The sequence below is a fragment of the Leucoraja erinacea genome, chromosome 7 (genome assembly GCF_028641065.1).
Source record: "Leucoraja erinacea ecotype New England chromosome 7, Leri_hhj_1, whole genome shotgun sequence".
Classification (NCBI taxonomy): Eukaryota; Metazoa; Chordata; class Chondrichthyes; order Rajiformes; family Rajidae; genus Leucoraja; species Leucoraja erinaceus.
Window position 1 is genome coordinate 19,865,075 of NC_073383.1, and position 27,919 is coordinate 19,892,993.

Consider the following 27,919-nt stretch of genomic DNA (forward strand, 5'->3'; position numbering starts at 1 on the left):
AAGACTTGCCTGCAAGTAACGGTTCCCATTCCAGTTTTGCCAGATTTGATCTTGCTAACCCTCTCCCAGGACCTTAGTTCTACAATTTAATTCCAGGTTTATTCTTGTCGTTATGCTCAACAATCTTAAATCCTATGATGCCACATCTAAAATGTTTGCCGAAGTGCACTCTGTTTCTCTGCCTGGCTGTACACCCCAATCCTTAGTTCTTTTCCTATTCCAAATCCAGCAATGCAGGCATTTCTAACCTTAGCTTTAAATTTACTGCACGTTTTGAATATATTCTGCCTTTCTTCTGGTATCATTGACTGAGTTCTCCAGGTTTACTTTTTGCATGAATTTGATTTTTTATGCATTTGTGTGTGCATTTCTAAAGCAAGCTATGCATGACCCCAGCGTGGAAGGTTCCGCTCGCCCACAGAGGAAGGAGGACCCACCCGGCTAGCATGCTGGAGACCGGGGACTTGCCCAGCCGCGCGGATGGAGGAACATGCTGCAGACCTGAACCCGCCCTGAAGGCACAGCTCTTCTGCCGCCGATGGATAACATATGCCACCGACTGGAAACCTGTCCGGGAGGCCAGGCTCACCCGCCTAGAGTCGAAGGAGTCGGACGGAGGGCCGGTAAACAGACCGGGAAGGAGTGCATTGCCTCGATGGTGGAGTGGGCCGCTGGAGACCTTGCAACAGTCTGGGACTCTGCTGGATCGGGCATCGCTCCCAGAGGCCGAGCACGTGGACCGGATGCAGCCTAGTGAGGTGGAGCAGTGGCGGGGGATACCATGGCTGTGCTTGGCCAAGCCGACCCTGCAATGCCGCTAGGACAACAGGCCTTCATAGTCAAGAACCCTGCACTTACAACAACTAGGACTTGTACACTGACAATGACAATTAAAATTGAATCTGAATCTGAATCTGAATCTGAAATTAGCACCAAACTGGCAACTCTGTATACTATCTCAGTATACTACTGCTATACACTTGTACTGTATCTGAGATGCTTATCTAAGATGTATGTAAGTGTTTATATATACTGATACTGAACTGTATACAAAAATGAATTTCACTGTATCTTGGTGCTTATGACACATAAAGCATTGTTCCATTACAGTATGTTGGTTGGCCTTTTAGATTATAGAAATATCACACAACTGCTGATGCTGTGGAAGGTCAGCCCTCTATTTCAGCTGAATCAAACCCCTAATTTTGACTACCTCAACAACCAAAAGGAGTAATCACCTGCAACACTGCCAGCACTATACCAAGTGCAATGCATTCTCCAAACATGTCTGTAAGGATCTATAGGATTATAGAGCATGGAAACTAGCCCATTGGCCCAGCTTCTTGCTGACCAAGTTACCTAACTGTACTAGTCCCACTTGCCTGAACCTGGCCCATTTCCCTCTCAATTATTTCCAACCCATGTACCTGTGCAAGGGTCTTTTACATGACCTAATTGGACTCCTCATGAGCACTTTCTCTAGCAGTTCATTCCAGATATGTTCCACCTTCTGTGTGAAAAAGGTGCCCATTCAGGACCTTATTAAGACTTCCCCCTCTCATCACATAGGTCCTCTAGCATTAGACTAGGGACCAAAGGGCAGATAGGGCTTTACACAAAATATTATTTTCCTTGCATTTTCTTCCATGCGTGTACGGAAATTGAAATCCGAACTTGCTGACAGCTGTTCAGCAGCAATTCTCTGATTGAGCTTAGAGAATGGACTAATTGAATCCATCAATGAAGCATGATGTTGTCGTACATTCCCTGCAGTTACGATGGGAAAGCTGCTTGGCCTTGCACCAGGTTGGACCCTACATAGGGCACGTCACTCTATTTCAACAGGAGGGATGAAGATTTTTTAGTTTTTGATTATTTGGATGTTTTTAAGTTTCAAAATATTTAATACTTTAGAATTGATCCTGGATGTCTGAACCAATCACAGTTTTTATATAGTTGGCTAAGCTAGTGGTGGGACTTAGCCTGGTTTCACAATTTTTCAACAGGTCTATATGTGGACCTCCTCTCCACACTCGATCCCCACTGTCAGAGATGGACAGACCCCCGCACAAATATACCCCCACACACCTCCCCACAGTATGTGTGTGGAGAGCTTCATCTGGGATATTTTCATCACGAGATCGGCACAGAATAGATGCAGACGTTTAAACAGTGAGCACAGGTGACTCATCGACTTCTGCAACTAGATTGAGGTTGACTCTTAAAGAACAGTTGGAGTGAAACAGTTGTTAGAATAAATAACCACAAAATAGTTTTACAGCAGCTGCTCATGTTCCAAGTTCAAGCTCCCAGTGCTAAACCTTTTGACTGGAAGTCAAATATATGTGCCTGAAAATCCTTGGATTCCATCCTGTTTTTACTGAGATAGTGTGGATCTTAAGGGTTAGTATTTTGGCAACTAATCTTTGAGAAGCTTCAGCACTTCTTTTGCATCAATGTTTCTGGTGCCTTGACGACTATAATCAAATTATAATCTGTATGAATGGTAAAGTCAGCATTGACAAGATTATATATTTTTTGTAAGAAAAAGGCAATGAGTTCAAAATTAACAAGAGACATTGCAATAATCAAATAATTAGCCTGTGTGGTTCTAAAACACAAGCACTGTGAGATAGGATGGTGTGAGTGATATATAGCTGGCAGGTCTGTAGTGGCTGCAATGACAAAAATGGAACAAGCTTCTGATAAAACACAGCATACTCTGTCCCAACTATTTCTGGTATCTTGTGCAGCTGACATTTAATGATATTTAAATACAAATATGTGGCAAAGTTGCTTCAAACAATCCAGGAAGGAAATTATAATTTGCAGTGGGTCACACATTTTGGGTGCAATTAAGGTTAAAAATATTCAATACCGATACGTATGTGGATGCAACATTGAAGTTGCCAGTTTTAAGAAAACTACAAGTATTAATAGAAACCATTGGGACACAAGAAACTGCAGATGCTAGAATCTTGAGCAAAACAGAAATTGCTGGAGGAACCTAAAATATTAGGCAACACCTGTAGAGGAATAGACAGATGACATTTTGGGGTCAGGATCATTCTTTAGACTGATTGTAGTCGGAGGCAGAATGTTAGAAAAGAGAGGTGGCGCTGGGACAAGCCTGGCAACTGATAGATGGAAACAGGTGAGGAGGAGCTCAACCAGATGGGATGAGTTAGTGGACAAAGGCTGGAGGTGAAATGGAGACAAAGGATGTCTAAAAAGGAGAGAAGTTAAATATAAAGCCAGAGGGAGAGATATATTGGTGGAAGGGGACAGTGAGGAGAGAAGAGAGGGGGATAAAAGTGACTTGGGGATGGTGGGGTGGTGGGGTGGGATGAGTGTACAAAGGAGGAGAACACATGGTAACTGAGTGGTGGGAGATGGTGTGCGCTGAGGTGGGAGGAGTCATTGGTTAAACAGGAAAAACTCTTGTGTATTTGCCACCATTTGGATCAACCAACGTGTAAAGACTGCCTAGTCTTCCAAATGGCCAAACCTAACCATTGAATAAGTTTCAAATTTGTGAGAGACCATAACCAATGTGTTTGCTAAATACAAATCTATAGTTAAAATCGGAACCATTCTGAGATTTCTTGGTGTAATTGTGCACTCCAGATTAGTAAACTGAATGTTTACTAAACTTGACAAAAAAAAAACGCATGCACATTGGGAGTTGTGATTCCAAATTGTGATGGTAATATTGATCTAAAAAAAAACCCAATGTACATAGTTCACAAATGTAACAAATGTGACGCGCAACATATGTAGAAAAAAAAAGAATGTTATGCCAAGTTGAAGGCTTCTCTTCAATACTTGGTTGCTTTAGAAACATAGAAAAATAGGTGCAGGAGTAGGCCATGCGGCCCTTCTGTTGCAGTGCAGGTAATCCATTTTACATAAGAACAAAATAAAATAGGAGCAGAAATAGGCTATTTGGCTCTTTGAACCTGCCCTGCCATTCAGTATGATCGTGGTTGATCTGCCCCAGGCCTCATCTCCTATGCCAGTTCCCCATACCCCACAATTCCATGGTCATTCACAAAATTATCTACATGTGTGAAACATAATTGAGTTAGACAGTGCAGATTACAACTAACAAGGCGATTGTCTGAAATATACTTGCTTGCATAAGAAGCCAGCCAAGCATTCAAACTGCATGAGCCACTTTACCTCTTTATGCTGCTTAGCATTTTATGTTATGTGGTAAGTCAAATGTAAATTTCATGCATTGTAAATCCTGAATGTGTTCCTTAAAGCCTTCAAAATATAAATAATACATTATAGAATGATGCAGCACAGAAGGGATGCCCAGGTGCTTTTATAACATGTTGCCTTGCAATGCCTGTGTTTCAGCATTTATTTTTCCCACTAGAAATTGTTGTCTCCTCCTTTAGCAGGTAGTTTCAAATCAGGTAATGAAAGAAATTTAGTAGCAAATAAAATTATTTGCCTTGTAGCAAATGCTGGTTTACACCAAAGCTGGACACGAAATGCGGGAGTAATTCAGCAGGACCGGCAGCATCTCTGGAGAGAAGGATTGGGTGACGTTTCAGGTCGAGACCCTTATTCAGACTTCTTCAGACTAATTGTGCGAGTGGTAGAAGTGATCACTAACAATCAGTGACCACTACAGTCTTAAAGCCAGGATACATCAAGTGTAAATACCCCCTCATGCTTCACATACAATTGAATTTCTGGTTCTCACGACAACACTTTACCCACATTTGCAGTAGGCAGCTTGCTACCTAGATGTGTAACCCTTTCAGCTGCCCATTGAAAGGCCTCTAAAAATAGCAGCAAGCTATTAGAATTTTGTACCATTTTAAGACAATTGCCACCTGGTTAATAGCAATTTCAAATAATTAAAATCGGCCTAACAGAGGAATCATTTTGGAAAATTAAAAAGCTTAGATATTCAATGTTGTACAGGGTTTCTCAGGACAAGAATAGAGTTTATAACATGTAGATTCCAGGCCAACTATTCTGTTTCAGCAAAATTACCAAAAAAAAGTTTAGATTTAGCTCTCAATTTCTGAACATTACTTACTACTTGATAGCTGTGAATTTTAATTTCCTACATTAACTTTTTTACAATCTAACTAAAATTGTAATTTAATTATAATAAGGTTAAATTCTGCCATTGTGTTTTTTTGTAATTTTGTGCTCAGTTAACTTGTGATTTACAAATTCACATTTTTCTTGATTCAGTAAATGAAACGGGAAAAAGTAAGGCCAAACCTATGGGGTTTTTTAACCTTTAAAAACAATTTCAATATTTACTTGTAACCAATTCCAGAAACCAAATTTACCCGGAAAGTTAGATGTAATTCTAGTTAGAACAGTTGCATTCTGCTTATTTGCAAAATAAAGTTGCCACTTGGACAAAACTAATGACAATGTAACCATATGAGATGTAAACTGTAACATTGCATTTGGATTTCAGTCTATTCTAGTATTGCCTTGTATTTTCTCAGAACGGGACTTTCGATCGCGTGTTATAGTGACTTGCATAATATTCTACATCAACACCCGTTTGAACACCCATACATTAATTATCAGCTCAGAAATAAAACTTGACAACAACAATGTCAAGACTTCTGATTTCACAAACATCTGAAATAATTTACTGGAGCAACTTTATGTTTACAGCTCTTAACTGAACAAAATAAACATCTTCAAATTGCTGTTGTTTCCATTTGGTCTTCCAAGGTCATAATATTTTGTGAGGATCACATTCAATGTTTCTCTGTTGATAAAGGAACGGAGCTGGCTGATTATTGCTGTCAAAGTAGGGGTGTGTCAATTTCCTAAAGCAGTGATACAACACATGCTGCCTTAATCTATTTTTAAACTAGCTCTTTTCTGCTGTGGAAACGTAACCAGTATTGGTGGAGTTCTTTCCTGAATGCATATACAGTAATGGGCATACAACTAACTCTATTGTTTAAATGTTTCTTGGCAGCCTACTGTTGTTATTTACTTGAAACATTATTTTAGTGGGATGAATCTGCCTGCTGTATGAATTGTGAAGTTGCAGATATGTCCAGTGAAACTGATTCTGGAGGTCGACCTTCAGCAACGACTGTTAGTACAGTAGCTGTCCAAACAGGAGACTCAAGAATTGTAGTAGCTATACTAAAGGCAAGTTTTCTCTTTCTAAAGTTAACTTTGTTGCACTGCTATTGTACTTTGATATAGGGACTTGATCTTTGTTAAATTTAACTGGCTACTCACATAAAATTCTGCAATGCTTTTATATTAAATTACCTTCTCAAAGTTTTAATCTTAAGCGTTGCACAAATGTGAATTGCAGTCTGATTATATGCAAACTAACAATTTAAGGTATAATCCTGATTTCTAGTCAAATAATTAATCTTTGTATTTTAGTCTGGAACATGTGTGGAACTTCAGCTTGTTGAATCAAAACCAAATCTACTTGAAATTGGCAGTAATCTGGATGAAACCAAGAAATTACTCAACGAACATGAAATACTTCTGGTTAAACTAAAGGTAAGGAATGCAGCATGCTCAGATTGGCAGGATTCATATCACACAAATTGCAAGGTTAGCCGGTGTACTGTGTGTTCCATACAATGTTCACTTTAAAGCCAAATCTGTATGAATTGTTGAGGCAAAAATACACGCTCATGCAATTGAATCAGAGAAAACAAAAACTCATGGAATAGGCTGCACCAGTGTTTCTTCAATTACTTTTCTGTTGCAAAGACGGATAAGGGAAGTGAAAATCTGGAGGCTAGGATCAGAGTAGTTCTACCAGAATTGAGTTCAGCTGGAAATCGTAAGGTTAGTAAGAGAGCATTACATCGACATTGATCACATCGGCTATTGTGTTCTTTGCAAGGTTTCCCCATCCCTGGTCTCATCCCCCCCTGATATAGTTGGCTGAGTAAAGGATAGACAAAGATATTTTTTGCCATTTGACAACAAAACTTCCACCGAATTGTGGTGAATTAAAGATTTGGTCTTTTTCAGAGCCCGATTGCTCACTATAGTTTCATGAATAGTTGAGATGAGAAGAGGTTGGGTTTTAAGTTTAGAAGTTGGGAGGTTGTGTTACGGATGTACAATACATTGGTGAAGTCACATTTAGTGGATTGCGTTCAGTTTTGGTCACCTGTTATACGAAAGATGCTGTTAAGCTAGACGGGGTTCAGAAAAGATTTACGAGGATATTGCCAGGACCTGAGGGCCTGAACTATAGGGAGAGGTTCAGCAGGCTAGGACTTTATTCCTTGGAGGGCAGGAGGATGGGAAATGATGTTATGGAGATGTACTAGATCATGAAAGGAATAGATAGAGTAAATGTACATAGTTTTCTACCCAGAGTAGGGGAATGATGAACAAGAGGACATAGGATTAAGGTGAGGGGGGAATGATTTCATACGAACCTGAGGGACAACATTTTTTACACAAAGTGTGGTAGTTGTATGGAACAAGCTGCCGAAGGAGGTGGTTGAAGCAGGTACCATCACAGCATTTAAGAAAATTTTGGGGAGATACCTGGGTAAGTAGGTAAAGAGGGATATTGGCCAAATGCAGGTAGGTAGGTAGACAAAAATGCTGGAGAAACTCAGCGGGTGAGGCAGCATCTATGGAATGACGGAAAGAGGCAACGTTTCGGGTCAAAACCATACACAGGTAGGTAGGACTAGTTTAGATGGGACATGTTGCGTGGCGTGGGCAAGTTGGCTGAAGTTTTCACGCTGTATAACTCTGATTCTGTGTGTTCCTTGAAACTAATATAGATTGAAGTCGGACATATTAAATTTCTAAAAATTAGCGCTAAATTTAATTCATTTTTACTTGAAACAATGAGGCGTGTCACTTCATCAACGTCACCACCAATTTCCATCTGTGCACTCAAAAAATTCACTTGGACCATCTCCGACACCTCCCTCCCCTTTCTTGATCTCACAGTCTCCATCAGAGGAGATAGACTATCGACTGCTGACTCCCACAACTATCTTGACCACACTTCTTCCGACCCTGCTTCCTGCAAAGATTCTATCCCCTACTCCCAATTCCTCCACCCATGCCGCATCTCTGCCCAAGATGAAGTGTTCCATACCAGGACATCCCAGAAGTCCTCATTCTTTAGAGAACGGGGTTCCCCTCGCCCATCATAGATGAGGCCCTCACTCGTGCCTCCTCGGTACCCCCTGCAGCTCTGCCCTTGCTCCCCCTCCCCCAGTCCCCCTGATCCTTACCTTTCACCCCATCAGCTGTTGCATAAAACGCATAATCCTCTGACATTTAGCCACCTCCAACGGGATGCAACACTAGTCACATCTTCCCATCTCCACCCCTTTCCGCCTTCTGCAGAGACCGTTCCCTCCACATCTTCCTGGTTAACTCATTCCTTCCCACCCAAGGCACCCCCCTGCCCAGTTATCTTCCCCTGCAACTGCAAGGTATGCAACACCTGACCCTAGACCTCCTCCCTTGACTCTGTCCAGGGACCCCGACAATCCATTCCGGTTTGGCAGAGGTTCACTTGCACCTTCTCCAACCTCATCTACTGTATCCGTTGTTCAAGATGTGGATTCTTCTACATCGGCGAGACCAAATGTAGGCGAGGCGATCGTTTGGCTGAACACCTTCGCTCAGTCTGCCTGAACCTACCTGATCTCCCGGTTGCTAAACACCTTAATTCTCGTTCCCATTCCCACACTGACCTTTCTACTATTAGAGAGGAAGATTAACCCTATGTAAATTCAGATTGTTTTAACATTAACATAGATTGTCTCCATTTCAAAAAGCTATTGGCAATATGCTACGCAAAAGGTTTGTTACACAAAATAAGTGCTTATGGCTTAGGGGAGATATATTAGCAGAGTAGGGGTATTGATTGAATGCCAGAAATAGAATAAATAGTTTTTTTCAGATTGGCACACTGTTGCACCAATCACCACTGGGCTCTCAGCCATTTACAATATGTATTGATGATTTGGATGAAATTACAGAGTGTAATGTTTAAGGGTTGGGTATGAGCTGTGAGAAGGATTTAAAGGGTTTATAAATAAACATTGGCAGGTTAAAGTTGTGGGCAAATAAGTGGCGAATGGGATATAATGTGGGAAATTGTGAAGTTATTTATTTTATGATGAAAAAATAAATATCAAATATTTTGAATGGTGAGCAGCTACTCAGCTTTACTGTGCAGAGGCATCTTGATGTAATGGTTCACTAAATGCCGCAGTTCAACCCGCAGGTAATACAAGTAATGAAAAAATCAAATGGTACGTTTTCCAGAGGTTCCTGTGCATCAGTTACCATCATTCATTCCGCTGTCTTGACCCTTAGTACTGGAATTCCCCTTTTTAAACTTTTCCCCTTCATTAATTCTCCTCCTCATTCGTATGCCCCGAAACATATTATTTGAATGGTGGCCGATTACGGAAAGGGGAGATGCAACGAGACCTGGGTGTCATGGTGCACCAGTCATTGAAAGTAGGCATGCAGGTACAGCAGGCAGTGAAGAAAGCGAATAGTATGTTAGCATTCATAGCAAAAGGATTTGAGTATAAGAGCAGGGAGGTTCTACTGCAGTTGTGCAGGGTCTTGGTGAGACCACACCTGGAATATTGCGTGCAGTTTTGGTCTCCTAATCTGAGGAAAGATATTCTTGCCATAGAGGGAGTACAGAGAAGGTTCACCAGACTGATTCCTGGGATGGAGAAAGACTGGATAGACTAGGCTTGTACTCGCTAGAATTTAGAAGATTGAGGGGGGATCTTATAGAATCTTACAAAATTCTTAAAGGGTTGGACAGGCTAGATGCAGGAAGATTATTCCCGATGTTGGGGACGTCCAGAACAAGGGGTCACAGTTTAAGGATGAGGGGGAAAGTCTTTTAGGACTGAGATGAGAAAAATCATTTTTTACACAGAGAGTAGTGAATCTGTGGAATTCTCTGCCACAGAATGTAGTTGAGGCCAATTCATTGGCTGTATTTAAGAGGGAGTTAGATGTGGCCCTTGTGGCTAAAGAGATCAGGGGGTATGGAGAAAAGGCAGGAACAGGATACTGAGTTGGATGATCAGCCATGATCATATTGAATGGCAGTGCAGGCTCGAAGGGCCGAATGGCCTACTCCTGCACCTATTTTCTATGTTTCTATGTTTCTATGTCTCGAACAAAGCTTTTGGTTTATGGGTATGTGTAAACATTTGTTTGATAATGTCTTGATAACGTTTTGCGAAGCAAAGTGGGTGTTGGGCAAGGAGGGAAATGGAGCTGTGTTAAAGTACTATGTGAACATAAGATTTACGTAGCACTTTATCAAGAAATGAAGAGTCCTAATCCAAGCGTTGCCTGTCCATTCTCTTCACAGATGCTGCCTGTCCTGCTGAATTCCTGCAGCACTTTGTTTCTGTTCAAGATTTCAGCACCTGTATTTCCTTATGTCTCCTAAATATGAGATATGTTTGGCCTTGACTGCAATTTCACAGCATTACATCATTTTGTACATGTTGAGACAAGGAACTGCAGATGCCAGTTTACAACAAAAAAAAAACACAAAGTGATGGAGTAACTCAGTGGGTCAGGCAACATTTCTGGAGAACATGGATTGGTGATGTTTCAGGTCGGGACTCTTTAGGCTGATTGTAGTGGGAGGGTGGGACAGGATAAAGCCTGGCAAGTAATAGGTGGAATCATGTGGCATTTGTTCTTTCATCTTGGACCCCATGTGTTCTGGATCAGCCCACCATGCAGAACCTTATTAAACAGCTTGCTAAAATCCATATAGTCTAAGTTCACTGTCCTGTCTTCATCAATTCTCCCAGTCATCTCCTCAATAAACTCAACCAAATTTGTGGGACATGATCTCTCACAAACAAAATCATGCTGATGCTCCTTAAACAACCTCTGTCTTTGCAAATGCAAATACATCCTGCTTATCAGAATTTCTTCCAGTAACATTCCCACCACTGATGTAAAGGTCACTGGCCTGTAGTTTCTTGGCTTATCCCGGCTGCTATTCTTAAACATTAGCCATTCTCCAGTCTTCTTGAACCTTACCAGTGGCTAACAGAGAAACAAATATATCTGCTAGGATCCCTCCAATCTCCTCCACTGTTTCAACAACATCCTCAGATACACCTGGTCAAGCCCTGGGGATTTATCCACCTTTATTCATTACAAGACCCACCCACACTTCCTCCTTAGTAATGTCGAAATGCTACAGGAAATCACTGTTCTGTTCCTAAACTCACTAATTACCATGCCCTTCTCCACAGTAAATAGAGATGAAACATATTAATTTAAGACCTTGATTATCTCCTGTAGCTCCACTGTGGAGTAATCTTTAACATAGAAACATAGAAAATAGGTGCAGGAGTAGGCCATTCGGCCCTTCGAGCGGTGCACCGCCATTCAATATGATCATGGCTGATAATCCAACTCAGTATCCCGTACCTACCTTCTCTCCATACCCCCTGATCCCTTTAGCCACAAGGGCCACATCTAACTCCCTCTTAAATATAGCCAATGAACTGGCCTCAACTACCTTCTATGGCAGAGAATTCCACAGATTCACCACTCTCTGTGTAAAAAATGATTTTCCCATTTCGGTCCTAAAAGACTTCCCTCTTATCCTTAAACTGTGACCCCTTGTTCTGGACTTCCCCAACATCGGGAATAACCTTCCTGCATCTAGCCTGTCCAACCCTTTAAGAATTTTGTAAGTTTCTATAAGATCCCCCTCAATCTTCTAAATTCTAGCGTGTACAAGCCGAGTCTATCCAGTCTAAGGGGACTATTCTCTTCCTATTACATTTTGTTATTAATATGCATAGAATCTTTTATAATTTTGTAGATCAACCATATTAATCTCTGTCAATATAACATTCACCATATATATTATGCATGATACACACTCCACCATGTAATCCAGTCCGGGATTTGAGTAAGGAATGCAGTTACTGACAATAACCCTGTACATCCCTGAGCTCGGCAGTCCGCAAGATGATACAACAAATGCAGCAGTATGTATTATTCTCTCTGCATAGGTTTTAATAAAAGCTTTGTGGTTCATCTAAAACTTTGTAATTGATTGATCTGTGTTCTACAGATTCCCCTTTACCTTATCTGCGATGAGTATCTCTTATCTCCTTTTTGCCCCCCTAAGTTCCTCCCTTAGTACACTTCTACAACCCCTATACTCACTTGATCCCATGTTCCCATTGTTAAGACATGCCTCCCTTCTTTTTCATGACCAGCGCCTCAATATCCCTCATCATCCAGAGTTCACTAATCTTATTTGCCTGGCCCTTCACTCTAACCAGACCATGTTCACCCTGAACTCACCCCATCTCACTTTTAAAAGCCTGCCACTCTCCGGGAATCCTTTTACCTGCTATATGCCTCTCCCAATCAGCATTTGCAACATTCTGGCTAATGCTATCAAAATTAGTCTTACCTCAATTTAGAATTTAAACTATATGTCCGATATTTTTCTATAATTATCTTGAAAGTAATAGAATTTTGGTCACTGGTCCCAAAGTGCCCCCCGACTGGCACAGCCATTTGTCCACCCTCATTTCCCAAAAAGAGTTCCAGTGTAGCTCCTTCTCCAGTTGGACCAATAAACATTGCTTCAGAAAGATAATCATTTAGCACCATTTAATCCCAGAACATTTTAATTTTGAAAATTGGTCAGAAGATCCATAATTGAATGGCAATCTTTCAAAAAAAAAAATCTCCTTGTTTGGCATATGATCTGTATTGTTTAAGACAACATTCACGTTGATGCATAATAGCTGCTTGGTAGATAAATACTGCCACCGACTATTGGGAGTATGGAGGGGAAATCTTTCCTGCATTTGTGGCTCTGACAAGTTTCAATAATTGGCCAAATTGCAAAAATGATCCATACCACAGCAGTATTTTTTCTTTCACTCCCCATAATTCACAGTAAATTCAGTTTTCTCCAGTACATGTTTCACTCGTTATCAAAAGCTGTCACTAAAGGACTATCTTCAAATCAGATCAGTTATTTTATCTTCCTTTTATTAATCATTCTCACATTTTTCAGATACCAGATCTTAAGCTACTAATGAATGAAACTGAAACAAGCGATATTACAAAAGTATATATTAATTTTTTTTCTATTTTGATGTAAAGCAACAATGAGGCAAGTGTTTAAAAATAACCTTGATGAATATCTTCAGTCAGAAATTAGTCTTTGGACATGAAAATTATACAGTGATTTTTGTTTATCAATAAATGTATAAAGGGCGGCACGGTGGCGTGGTGGCAGAGCGGTAGAGCTACTGCCTTCCGGCGCCAGTGACCCGGATTTGATCCTTACTAGGGGTGCTGTTTGTCCCCCGTAACTGCATGGGTTTTCTCCGAGGTCTTCGGTTTCCTCCGGCACTCAAAACATACAAGTTAAATGGCTTAGTATAAATGTAAAATTGTCCCTTGTTTTGTGTAGGGTAGTGTTAATGTGCAGGGGGCGGTGCGGACTGAAGGGCCTGTTTCCGCACTGTATCTCTAAACTAAAATTTAATTTGAAATTAAGTTGCACCATTTTGTGATTTTATGTGCTTAATTAACTTTTTTGACAGGAAATAGAATGCAGTGATATGAAATATAGCTGAAGGCTCCAGTTCACTTCTTACACTTTGCACTACAGTGTCAGCTAATAAACTGTAGGCAGATGGAAGCTAAGCAAAAACACTATCAACATTTTATGTTGAAATTGCCTCTATTGCAGCAAACAGCAAAACAATCAAAGTTTGCAGATTTGCTGATATTTGATTTCTCTTTTTAGTTGGTCAAATGAACGAAAAATAGTTTGAAAGAGAAGCTTTAAAAATGATTCCACACGTGGGATCAATATTTCTGGCTAAAGTATTGTACTTCCGGTGGCGCTGGTGCCAGCAGCCTCCACCTACAGCCCGGTATCTTTTTGTTTTTTTGTTTATTTAGTTATGTAAAAGTGTATTTTTTTGTGTTTTTTTGGTGTTTTTATGTGGGGGAAGAGGGCACGGTGCGGGGGATACCGTACTTCAGCCGCTTCCTGGTGAGGACGCGACTATTATTCGAGTCGCGTCCTCGCCCCCCCCTTCCCCCCACAGCGGCCTACCTACCTGGATTGGCGCGGCCTTTCCTGCCGGGATCGACCGGAGCTCCAGCAGCGGCGGGACAGCGCTGGAACATCGCGGGGCTGGCGATGCCTTACCGTGGGTTGCCGTCTGGAGCCCGGAGTGCTGGACCTGCTGCACCAACATCATGGAGCTGCGGTTTGCGGAGCTCCCAACGCGGGCGGCGCTGATCAACAACGCGGGGTCCTGTGACTCTGCCCGGCTCGGCCTGCGGACTCAGGAGCTGCAGACTCCGGCAGCGGGAGATGGCTGATCGGGAGGTCCGGGCCGCTGAGGAGGAAGATGCTCACCGTCGGGGTTCGGCGTCGGCATTCCACCAGCCCGGCGTGAGGGCCTGAACATCGGGCCACCCGGGGCGGCGACTGCGGGTGCTCGGAAGGCCCCGTCCACGGATGAACACGGAGGGGAGGCTGGCTGGACTATGGTGCCTTCCTCACCTTGGTGCCATATATGTTATGTTGTGTCGTGGACTTTCTGTGTTTGTGCTTTTTTAAAAATTTTAATTCAATTTCAATTTTATTTTTAATATGTTTTATTATTTATTTATTATTTATTTTTATTATTTCTTTGTGATTTTTTTAATGATACTGCCTGTAAGGGAAATTCATTTCGTTGTCTCAAATTGAGACAATGACAATAAATTTGAATACAATACAATACAATACAATAAAGAAACAACAATGGCTTTTAATAGTAACCTACGTTTCACTACTGCTGATATCAATGGATGGATGCAAGACATTCCTCTTTAACTATATAGAAAGATTTTAATTTGATATATTTCAAATCAGATAATGAATCTCATTAACTGCAGACAAGGCATGAATACTAAAACTTAAATATTTATACTCTATCATGGAGTAATTTCAGACTTCTAATTTTGTAATGAAGATTAAATACTGCAAATGATGCCAGAGGACAGCAGAATGTTGGCTTTCTCTTTCACTGTGGCCTTTTGTAATAAGATCATCAGGGATAGGAGTATAATTAGGCCATTCAGTAGGGATGTTACATAAATTTTTGAGATTTTAAAATCAAGCCTGTAATTTATCCTATCAGATAAAGCATAAAAAGAACTTTAATTTGGTACTTAATTCACTTTCATATCTTTATTATTAAAAAAGTTATGGCCATTTTCATACTCGGAAATTAGCATCTTGTTCCCTATTGCTTTTCCATTAACTTAACTCAAAAGACATGATCGATGGCAGGCAATTGGCATAAGCCCATAACTTCCTTAAAAATTAAGAGAACTGAATGAAATTTTCAGTTATTATAGATTGACGCATTTGGAAACAAATATGATAAATCTTACTTGGATGACCTGAAATGAAAGTAAAAAATTAGTTAATTATCTAATTAAGTAGCCAATTACTAAATTAACCGTTGTGATGGAAATAGTAATGAACACCCAGCCTTGAAAATTCAAAAATGTGACATTCTCAAGATCAGAACTTTAATATTATTGTAACGTTAAAATAAATAGTAAATACCCAACAAAAAAGCATATTAATCAGTGTCATCAAATGAATTAAATTCATCCAAATTCAATTACTAGATCTAAACATTTATCCCATTCTGAAGAAAAGGCTAAAAATAATGTTTTAAAGAGCCGAAGTATCCAAACAACAAATTGATCCCATTCACACAAGAATTCACAATATAACATGATTTTTAAATCTCACTTTGTCATGAATTTCTATGCCAAATCGAAGGAATTGAATGTTTAATTCCCATAAATTTTACTATTGGTTTATAACACTGCAGCAGGCAAGGGCCGTTTTACACAGACATGTGTTCAAATTCCACAAACATCCACTCTCAAGATAATCAAAATCATTATTTTTTGCACAATCATGCCATAAGAACATCTAAATTATCTATATTTTGTGTAACTGTCTATCCATGATCAATATTTTCATACTAAATATCTGACTAAAAACTATGTACTGTGGAAGTTTTTAGTCAGATATTTAGTATGAAAATATCGATCATGGATAGACAGTTACACAAAATATAGATAATTTAGATGTTCTTATGGCATGATTGTGCAAAAAATAATGAATTTGATTATCTTGAGAGTTAATGTGAACATTAACACAACATATAGATAATTTAGATGTTCTTATGACATGATTGTGAAAAAATAATGAATTTGATTATCTTGAGAGTGGATGTTTGTGGATTATGATACAGAGATTGGATTGTGGCACCTGCCATAATTTTTCTCATACTCACAGCTGGCAAGCAGGACATGGCCGACATCGAAGCCTAAATAACATATTTCGTATAATCAGATTAAAATGAAATTACACCAAAAACTAGATAAGATGTTAAATAAACGTCCTACAGTACATACCTTTTGCTTTGTCCAAACTTGCAATCTGTGATTTTGAAGGCATTGTGAGTTGTCCCGATTTTCATCCAGCCATTCAATAGTTAAGAGAGAGAGTTCAAGAGAGTTTTATTGTCATGTGTCCCTGATAGGACAATGCAATTCTTGCGTGGCTTTAGCACACCAGAACATAGTAGGCATGAAAGTTAAGCAACGTTTTTTGTTTTTTTTTAAATCGCGAACGAGTTGACAGCCGAAATTTCCTCATAAGCTTGTTTTACGAGGAAACCCCTCCCTGACAACCAATAAAAACCTGCATTTTACTAACTCCCCCCCCCACAGCCTCTCGAGTTGCACGCACAGACAGGTCTAGAGCGCCACTGATGGCAGGAATTTGTAACAACGCTACATTCAGCCCATCAAGTCTACTCCGCCATTCAATCTTGGCTGATCTATCTCTCCCTCCTAACCACATTCTCCTGCCTTCTATCCATAACCTCTGACAACTGTACTAATCAAGAATATATCTATCTCTGCCTTAAAAAATATCCACTGACGGCCTCCACAACCTTCTGTGGCAAAGAATTCCACAGATTCACCACCCTTTAACTAAAGAACAAAAAGTAACGTAAAAAATATTTTCTGTCATTTGAAGCAAGAATAGAACTTTTCAGATCATGTAATGGTAATGCCCATTTCACTCCCAGTTAATTAAAGTGCTTTATCGCATTCATGAAATCAAATCCATTACCCACTTCCTCTCATTCTCCACATAACCTATCTTCCTCTATTTCAAGTATTAACTTGTTTTCTCTTAACATATGCAATTATAACTGTCTCTAACCCACCCTGCAGCAAAATAATAATCCGTTCTTAGAAATAATTGATACAAAAATTCTTCTGCATTTTTCTTTCTCGTTAATCATGATGATCCTTCAACATTGACATACCAAATGAAGAAATAAATATTTTCCCCCTCAAGGCCTGCTCTGTAACAGTGGAAATCATCCAACTATCTAATTTCAATCGATAACCTTTCCATTCATCACACAATTCTGTTTACATTGCATGTTATTGTCTTTTCTGTGTCTTTTTAATAAAGCAATGCAGATGCTGCCGGACCTAGAGTCATAGAGCATGGAAACAGGCCGTTTGGCCAAGTTGTCCATGCCAAACAAGATACTCCATACCCCTTTGACCACACCTGGCCCAATTCCGCCTATATCTTTTCTCTCAGTGTACCTGTCCAAATATTTGTAAAATGTCGCTATTGTACCTGCCTTAGCCACTGCTTCTGGCAACTTATTCCTTACACTCACCGGTCTCTGCATGGAAAATGATGCCCCTCGGTTTCCTATTAAAGAAGTCACTCAGGTGCTGGGACCAGTTGAGTTCCGCAGGGATCTGTGTTGGAAACTCTAGCGGTTGTGATATGTAGAGACGGCTTGAACATAAATGAGGATGTAGTAAGTTTGTAGACCTCTCTAAATATAGTGATATAGACCTCTCCAAAATTGGTGGAATTACGGACAATGATGAAAGCTCTCAGCGGAGTATAGATCAGCTTCAGGAAATGGGCACAGAAATGGCAGATGGAGTTTAATCTAAGCAAGTGTGACGTGCTGCACTTTGGGTGGTTGAATGGAAGTGGAAGGTATACGGTTGATAAAGTCACAGTGATAGTGTGGAAACAGGCCCTTCGGCCCAACTAGCCCACACCGACCAACATGTCATACACTATAGCATCCAACATGCTACACTAGTCCCGCCTGCCCGTGTTTGGTCCATATCCCTCCAAACCTGTCCTATCCATGTACCTGTCCAACTATCTCTTAAATGTTGGAATAGCGTCTGCCTCAACTACCACCTCTGGCAGTTTGTTCCATGCAGCCACCACCCTTTGTGTGAAAAGGTTACCCCTAAGATTCCTATTAAATCTGTTCCACTTCACCTTAAACCTACGTCCTCTGGCCTTCGATTCACCTACTCTGAGCAAGAGACTCTGTGCATCTACCTGATTATTCCTCTCATGATCTTATACAGCTCTATAAGATCTGTCCTAATCCTCCTGTGCTCCAAGGAATAGAGTCCCAGGCTACTCGACCAAACCCTATAGCTCAGACCCTCTAGTCCTGGCAACATCCTTGTAAATCTCTTTACCCTTTCCAACTTGACATCATATTTCCTACAACATGATGCCCAGAACGGAACATAATACTCTAAATGTGGCCTCACCAACGTCTTATACAACTGCAACATGATCTCCCAACTTCTATACTCAATTCTCTGAATGATGACGACCAATGTGCCAAAAGCCTTTTTGACCACCCTACCTGCCTGCGACTCCACTTTCAAGGAACCATGCACCTGTACTCCTAGATCCATCCCCAGAGCTCTACCATTCACTGTGTCGGTCCTGCCCATGTTAGACTTCCCAAAATGTAACATCTCATATTTCTCTGCATTAAATTCCATCAACCATTCCTTAGCCCACCTGGCCAATCGATCCAGATTCTACTGCAATTTTTCACAGCCATCTTTAGTATCAGCGAAACCACCCACTTTTGTATCATCGGCAAACTTGCTAATCTTGCATGTATGTTCGCATCCAAATCATTGATGTAGAAGACAAACAGTAATGGGCCTGCACCGAACCCTGAAGCACACCACTAGTCACAGACCTCTAGTCCGAGAAGCAACCTTCCACCATCACCCTCTGTTTCCTTCCATGAAGCCAATTTTCTATCCATTCAGCTATCTCTTCTTGGATCAAATGCGATCTACCCTTCCAGAGTTGTCTACCATGTGGAACCTTGTTGAATGCTTTGTTGAAGCCCATGTATACAACATCTACAGCTCTGCCCTCATCGACCTTTTTGGTCACGTCTTCAAAAACCTATAATGTGTGAACATACATAGTGTGTGTCTGCAACTCCTGGCTAATTCAATAAACATTCTTCCAACAAGCATTCCTCTCTTTCATGCTGTGACATTTGAAATATAATTTAGTTTTGTTTAGACGAGAGACACAGCGCGGAAACAGGCCTCTCGGCCCACTGAGTTCGCACAGACCAGCGATCGCACAGACCAGCGATCCACGCACACCAAGACACAGCGCGGAAACAGGCCCCTCGGCCCACCAACCAGCAATCCCTGCACATCCAGGGGTGTGATGGCAAGACCCTCAACAGCATTGATGTACAGAGGGATACTGGAGTCCAAGCCCATAGGTCCCTGAAAATGGCAATATAGGTAGATAGAATGGTAAAAAAAGGTTTATGGTATGCTTGCACTCATTGATTTTTAGTATAGTTTGTTCCTGTTAAGTTGCAACATGTAAAGTCATATTACAGTTTTATAGGACTTTAGTTGGGCTGCATTTGGAATATTATATGACGCTCGGGCCTCAACATACAAGAAGGATGTGGAGGCTTTGGGGAGAATGCAGAACACGTTTACCAGAAAGGATTAGAGGGCATTAACAATAAGGAGAGGTTGGATAAACTTGGATTGTTTTCTCTGGAACATTGGAGGTCGAGAGCAAACCTGATTGAAGTATATGAAACTGTGAGAGGCATAGACAGGGTAGACAGTCAGGACCTTTTTTTCCAGTGGAAATATCTAATGCTGGAATGCATACCTTTAAGGTGAGAGGTGAGAGGAATACACTGTGATTGGTGGGTTCCTGGAATGTGCTCCCAGCGGTGGAGATGGAGGCAGGTGTGAAAGGGACATTTAAACGGCATTTACCTGGCACATGGATATGCAGCGAATGGAAGGATATGGATCATGTGTAGACCAAGGAGATTAGTCATCCAGGTTGGACATTGTAGGGCTGTGCTGTTCTCTACTGTGTTCTCTGTTCTAAATCTTTCCCCTCTCACCTTAAATCTATGCCCTCTATTTCTTGATTCACCTACCCTGAGAAAAAGACTCTGTGCATTCATCCTATCTATCCTCCTCATGATTCTATACACCACTATGTGATCACCTGTCAGCCTCTTGGATGGATAAAGGCCTAGTCTCCCAATAGTTCAGACCCTTGAGTCATGGCAACAACCTTGTAAATCATCTCTGCACTCTTTCCAGCTTAATGGCATCTTTGCTATACCAGGATGACCAAAACTGAACACAATACTCTAAGCGATGCCTCACCAATTACTTGTACACTGTAACATAACTATTTGAAAGCTAATACAACTGTGGTGGTTGGTCCTAAAAGGCTCGCCCACTGACAATTATTAGTCCAGCCCAATTCTTGGAGAGTAAGTCAAGCTTTGCTCTTTCCCTTGCCTCAGGAGACCTTCCTGAACACACTTGACAAATTCCAACCCATGTAAGCTCTTCACACTATGACAGTCCCAGTCTATAATTGGGAAAGTTAAAATCCCCTATGATGACAACTCTATTAGTCTTGCAGCTGTCTCCAATCTCCTGGCATATTTGTTCCTCTAATGCCCATTGACTATTTGGAACCTTATAGTATACTCCCAACAATGTGGTCATTCTCTTTGATCTCAGCTCCATCCATATCACCTCTGGAAGCTCATTCAGTAATGTCATCTTTAGGTTTCAGTTTATTATTGTCATGTGTACTGAGGTACAGTGAAAAGCTGTCCAATCAAATCAGCTAATAATATAATCTGATATAATCTGAAATAATCAACCCAAACTCAATTACAATCCAAACATCTTTCCTCGTTTGCTGCCGTGCCCCTGCCCATCCAGTCCTCTGAACTTGCTGTTATTGACTTCTGTATCGTCTTCCAGCCTCCCACTTCCTCATTATTGCATTTGATCCGGTTCTGCCAATCTAGTTTGAACTTCTGATTAGCACTAGCAAACATATCCACAAGGATATTGGCCCCAACAGTTCAGATGAACACTTCCCTGTTGCACAGAACACTGTACACCCTTGAGGTCCTGCTTTTTAATATTTTGCCTAACTCTTTGCAGGACCTCGTCACTTTTCTTAGCTATGCCATTTATGCTAATGTGCACATCTACCTCCCCCTTACGAATGTTTTTCAGCCACACTTAGACATCCTCGACCCTGACATCGGGGAAACAACTTACCACATGCCTCCCTGGTGCAAGGGTCCAGGATATCCTAGAGGAAAAATTATTACCACCCAACTAAGTAATTTTTAAGTATAGTTGCTATTGTAACATAGGAAACGAACACGGAATGGATCTCTAGTTAATCTGTTTATTGTATAGATAGTGATTGGGTGTAAATTTCAGCAATGTCTGTCCCTGATCAACTTTCAAAGAATATCACAAGATCTCTTCATATCTACACAAGGTCGTTCAATAATCTTTTCTTCTAGATTGTGATGATGAAATATGGATGGTTTTGCAAATTACACTTTGGTGATCTGCAAAGTTTTATTTTTCTCCGAGACAATACCAATTATTCATTGTTTAGTTCCTGGTAAAATGTAACTATTTACAAAGAACTGGAACACCAGCATTCTTTAAAACTTCGGTCACTGTAACGCTGAGGTTCCTTGTTACTTGCAGAACCAGGGGCTGAATGAATGTTGGTGTAATTTAAGAACTGTGAGAACTTCAAAATTCTACAGTAATAGTGTCTGTTTGTGACTGCAAAGCTTTTAATTTATGAATCATAGCTTTTGTTATGCTTAATATAAATTTTAATTTGGAGAAATCATAACTGATGATGTTTCACAGTTCCTTTATTTATTGGTGGTTGCCACAATGAAAACTTTCATAAATAAATCTATGTCTTAAATTAATTGAAAACTGAACGGAGTGAATATGATAATTTAAGTCACTAGACTAAAATTTACCCAAGATGTTGCCTGGAATAGTTCTAGATAAGGGGCTGTCCCACTGCGGCAACCTAATTGACGAGTTTAAAAGAATTTGCCCTCAACTCATACTCGCAGCATGGTCGACAGTAGGTCCTAGGAGGTCTTTGTAACTCTCCTTCATACTCGAGAGTAGTCCCCGCGTACTCGAGGCCTCAGCTAGGTCGTTGCGTATTTTTCAACATGCTGAAAAATGCCCGCGAGTAAAAAAAGGTCGCCATGGAAAAAAATCGATATTTTTTTTACTCGTAGGTTTAGTCGAAGTAGGTGGTAGTAGGTCGGCATGTTATTCGTAGGTAGTCGAGGGTAGTGGAAGGTAATCAAAGGTAGTCGTAGAAGGGAGGTTGAAGGAGATCGAAGGAGGTCGTCTTCACTCTCCACTATTCGGTGTCCAATTTTCCCGAAGCTAGTCTTCAACATAGTCGAAGGTGGTCTTCAACATAGTCGAAGGAGGTCTTCAACATGACACTTTTTCAAACACTCCTAAACTTTTCTAAACTCGCTAATTAGGACACCGCAGTGGGACAGACCCTTAGTCTTTTTTTTGCAGGCGGAGAAAATTACTAGGCTGACAAATTGCATTCTTCATGCTCAATTGGAAGTTATTTAATGCGGGAAAGATTAGATACAAGTTAAACTGGAGACAACGGAGAGTATATTTGACTTTAACAGAAAATTACACATTATTCTTGTCCTTTATGGCAATTTATTTTAATTTTTTTTCCTCTGAAAATCTGAACTTTGGACCTCTTGATATCTAGTTCACGCCATTACCACGTGGCTCTCTGAGGCTCCCAGCTTTAGTTAGTCTTGCTCAAATGTAAACATTTGCAGAGATCATTTGATCAATCTAGTATATTGTTGTAGTTTTGTGCCACTAGTTGTTATGGAAACTGTTACAAGAGCCTGGGGGCATCGATCAGCAGGCAAAAAGAAATTGAAAGCTGGGAAGAGGGAATCATTTTTTTTGATGCTTTTATTAATGGCATTTCAATGAAATAGTGCTTGTAAAGGATATTAGAATTCTGAAATTTGGTGGTAAGTTGCAAGTCACCTGTTATTTTGCTTCTTAATAACTGTCACGCTTTCTTTGGCCTTTATTTTGCTTTTACAGCTCCATCAAAGCTCAATTTAAGCCTTGAATGATGTAATATAACTTACACCGTATAGACTCAATATTGAATACAACAATTTCAAATGACAATTCCACTATTACTATTTGTATCATCTCTCATGAATCTCTTGTTTCCATATTTGTCTCAATAGCGCCCTCTTCTGTTTTGTCATAATTCCTTCTGCCTTCCACCTTGTTGCAAAATGTTCCTTTTCCTTTCCCCTACTGTGGCTGAATGATAAAATACAGTTAAAAAAAAAATACAGATTGTGGAACGCTTAGAATAAATTAGAAACTGTGGGGAAATACTGAGCAGGCCAGGCTACAACCATGGGAAGAATTACTAACTCTCATTCGCTTTCCACAGACGTGGCTTGATTTACTGAGTCTGAGTATAAAGAGGAGTCAGGGAGGGATGAAACAGGGGCCAGTAAGGGATCAGTGGACTGAGGAGGGGTGATGATTTGAGCCAGATGGGGGAGAGAGAGAGGAGTTGGAAGACTGGCAAGTAAGTAATACGTGGAAGTGGACATTGACCAATATGGCAGATGGTGCCGGGGAGGAAGGTTGTCACCTTGTCGTGGTGGAGAAGTTTGTGTGGTCCTGAGATGACCTTGACCATGACCTTACACCTGCATTGCGTCAGTATTGCATCATCCATCCACTGTTCTATCATCATTTGAGAAGAATTCATCAAGCAATTCTCAAAATAGATATCACTCCAAGGAGGTGAACAAAGATCATAACCTTGCATCAAAATTGCTCAAAGTCACAGTAAGGGATCGCTAAGTTGATAGGGGTGAGCCAAGCTTCAGTATCCAGGACTGTCAAGCTAAGGCCTGAAACTGGATCACTATCTCCCATGAGGATGGGCAGGTGCAGTCGAGAAAGCCAAGCGATGGCCCGAAGAAAGATTTGGAAGCATTGGGAGTCTCAATAAGCTCAAGCACTGTGCGCCAACACAATTTCAGTCATATAGCCAGAAGACCTGTGACAAAACAACTCCTAACTGCTGCGAAAAAGAAGATATGTTACCAGTGACCTTAAAATATAAAGATTGGGCTGTAAGGCCTGGAGTAAGGTGATATTCAGTGATGAAAACCATTTCGTAATTCAGGGCCAATGTAGCCAACACATCTGCAGATCAGTCAGAGAGTTGGTGAGAAAATGCCACATTGACCAGTTTGTCAAACATCCCGAAAAGATGATGCTCTGATGTTGTGTCCGATCCTACTGTTTGGTCCGATGCACCTAGTTGATAGAATGATGCGATTACCACAATATATCAATGTATTGCGGAGAAGTGGGGTGCTGGAGATGGCGAAGACTTTTTCAGATGAAATTGGGTTATTTCAGCATGACCTTGCACCATGCCACACAACAAAGATGGTGACCCAATTTCTCCAGCAGAAGTGGATACATGTCTTAGACTAGCCTGGTAACTCACCTGACCTGAATCCAACTGAGAATTTATGGTCAATTACCAAGATTAAAAGGACAGGACTGCACCACGAGACAAATGCTCATTGAGGCCATAATTCAGTTGTGATATCAAGATTAAAAAATCCTAAGAAACTGCCTGAATCTGGTCAATTCCATGCCAAATTGTGTCAAAGCCTTGATAAAGAACCTTGGCACATATACTGGAGACATAAAGGTGCGATTATAATGACTAAATACCAACCCTGCAACATGTATATAGACACGTTATAATTAATTTGCTCAAGGAAGTAAATATCTGCCTTTTCACAAAATGAGGCTGATCCAGCTATCCCAGCCAGAAGCAATGTTTGGGGGGGAAGAAACAAAAATCATAACCAAGCTAGTTTGGAAAAGTAGGACACTGAAATTGTTTTCAATTTTAACTGATTACAAACATTTGTTATTCTGTTTTGCCTGTAATAGGCCCATGAAGAAGGTGTTAAGGATTTGCTTCATGAAGCTGACAAAACAGCAGAGGCCCATAAAGACCAGAGTCAATTGTATGATGAGATGGGAAAAACTCTGGGAGAGAACTGGACAGCCCTCAACCAACTGCTTGAAAATCGCAAGAAACTTTTAAAATTGGCTTCTGAATTCTTTGATCATGCTTTGGAGGTCAGTAATGTGTAATAAAATATGATTTCGAATTATAAAAGCAAACTTAGAGTCAGATCATAAATTTGAAGCTCACAATCACAATAATTCTTAATTAGCCAAGTATGTTTTGCAACATATGAGAAATTTCATTTGCCAAGTCAGTCATACAAATAAAAAGCAACGGAACACACTAAATCCATTTTAACATAAACATCCACCACAGTGACTCATCCACATTCCTCACTGTGATGGAAGGGGAAAAAAAGTTCAAATCTCTTCCCTTCTTCCCTTCTTTGTTCTCCGGTGGTCGGGGGCCTCGAGGACGATCTTGACTCCTGTAGCCGGCGGCATTTGTGCCCTCCGCATCGAGGCGATCAGCTCTTGCATTGGGGGATGTCAGCTCCGGCGATCGGACCCCGAGTAAGGGCTGGTCGAGCCTCTGCGTCGTTGGAGATTCCCAACTCGGAGATTCCCAACTCGATCCCAGGCAAGGGATTGGCTCCGATGTTAAGTCCATGCCCGGCGGTGGGGCTCAAAGTCAGTCCGAGGAGGCCGCCGGCTCCACCAATGTTAGGCTGCAGAGCGACCGGAGATCCGGAAAAGAATCGCATCTCCGGAAAGGTAAGAAACTGAAAAAAAGTTTCCCCTTTCCCCCTCACATAAAACAAACCAGAAAACATTTATACGACCTTTTATCACACACTAAACATTTAAAAAAGATGTAGAAACAGACAGACTGTTTGGCGGGGCTGCCAATCTTGCGGCGCCCTTGCTAGAAATAGAGTAACACAAAATGTTACATTGATAAATGACTTCTTTGAAAATAAAGTTGATTCTACTCAAATAAAACATATACCTTTCAGTTTGCTATAAAAATTGATGAAGCTGAAGATTTTCTGAACAGTGCTCAGATACTTGAGGACCTGGAATCATTAAAGCAACTTCTTTATCATCATCAACATGTTAAGAAAGGTAAGTAGTTGTTGAATCAAATATTATTCTACTACAATTTTATTCTACTCTCTTAACCTGTAGGGAGAGTGGGGAGGAGATTAACTGCAACCCTGTGATACCCTTCTACAAGTTATTTTAACTGTACGCGAGAGACAACTAGGGGAAGCAGTAGAATTAGGAACAGGAGTAAATTATTGCAAATGTTGCAAGTTTGAGATTAAAGAGCAGACTGTTCAAACTATACAATAGATCAGGCAGCATTTGCAACAAGAAATGAAGTTATTGTTACAGTTCAGTAACCTGACCACGCACCGCTCACATCTTCCAGTCCCCACCCATTTCTGTTTTCCACCGAGACCACTCCCTCCGCCACTCTTTGGTTCACTCATCCCTTTCCACCCAAAACGCCCTCTCCCCAGGCACTTTCCCTTGCAACCAGATAGAAACATAGAAAATAAGTGCAGGAGTAGGCCATTCGGCCCTTCGAGCCTGCACCGCCATTCAATATGATCATGGTTGATCATCCAACTCAGTATCCTGTACCTGCCTTCTCTCCATCCCCCCTGATCCCTTTAGCCACAAGGGCCCATCTTAAATATAGCCAATGAACTGGCCTCAACTACCTTCTGCGGCAGAGAATTCCAGAGATTCACCACTCTCTGTGTGAAAAAGGTTTTCCTCATCTCGGTCCTAAAAGATTTCCCCCTTATCCTTAAACTGTGACCCCTTGTTCTGGACTTCCCCAACATTGGGAACAATCTCCCTGCATCTAGCCTGTCCAACCCCTTAAGAATTTTGTAAGTTTCTATAAGATCCCCCCTCAATCTTCTAAATTCTAGCGAGTACAAACCGAGTCTATCCAGTCTTTCTTCATATGAAAGTCCTGACATCTCAGAAATCAGTCTGGTGAACCTTCTCTGTACTCCCTCTATGGCAAGAATGTATTTCCTCAGATTAGGAGACCAAAACTGTACGCAATACTCCAGGTGTGGTCTCACCAAGACCCTGTACAACTGCAGTAGAACCTCCCTGCTCCTATACGCAAATCCTTTTGCTATTAATGCTAACATACCATTCGCCTTCTTCACTGCCTGCTGCACCTGCATGCCTACTTTTAATGACTGGTGTACCATGACACCCAGGTCTCGTTGCATCTCCCCCTTTCCTAATCGGCCACCATTCAGATAATAGTCTACTTTCCTGTTTTTGCCACCAAAGTGGATAACCTCACATTTATCCACATTATACTGCATCTGCCATGCATTTGCCCACTCACCCAGCCTATCCAAGTCACCTTGCAGCCTCCTAGCATCCTCCTCACAGCTAACACTGCCCCCCAGTTTCGTGTCATCCGCTAACTTGGAGATGTTGCATTCAATTCCCTCGTCCAAATCATTAATATATATCGTAAATAGCTGGGGTCCCAGAATTGAGCCTTGCGGTACCCCACTAGTCACTG

The 27,919-nt window shown here is 41.0% G+C and overlaps 1 protein-coding gene across 2 annotated transcripts in view; it reads left to right on the top strand.

Annotated features, from left to right (window-relative positions):
- Positions 1-5,899: 5,899 nt before the first annotated feature.
- Positions 5,900-27,919, top strand: part of ccdc141 (coiled-coil domain containing 141) — a 99,975-nt gene continuing 77,955 nt past the window's right edge. For both annotated transcript variants that reach the window (XM_055637882.1, XM_055637884.1), the window contains exons 1-4: positions 5,900-6,153; positions 6,400-6,522; positions 25,333-25,524; positions 26,370-26,478. In XM_055637882.1, the coding sequence (XP_055493857.1) occupies positions 6,031-6,153; positions 6,400-6,522; positions 25,333-25,524; positions 26,370-26,478 (547 nt within the window). In that variant the 5' untranslated portion in view covers positions 5,900-6,030. The remainder of the gene's footprint in view (positions 6,154-6,399; positions 6,523-25,332; positions 25,525-26,369; positions 26,479-27,919) is intronic.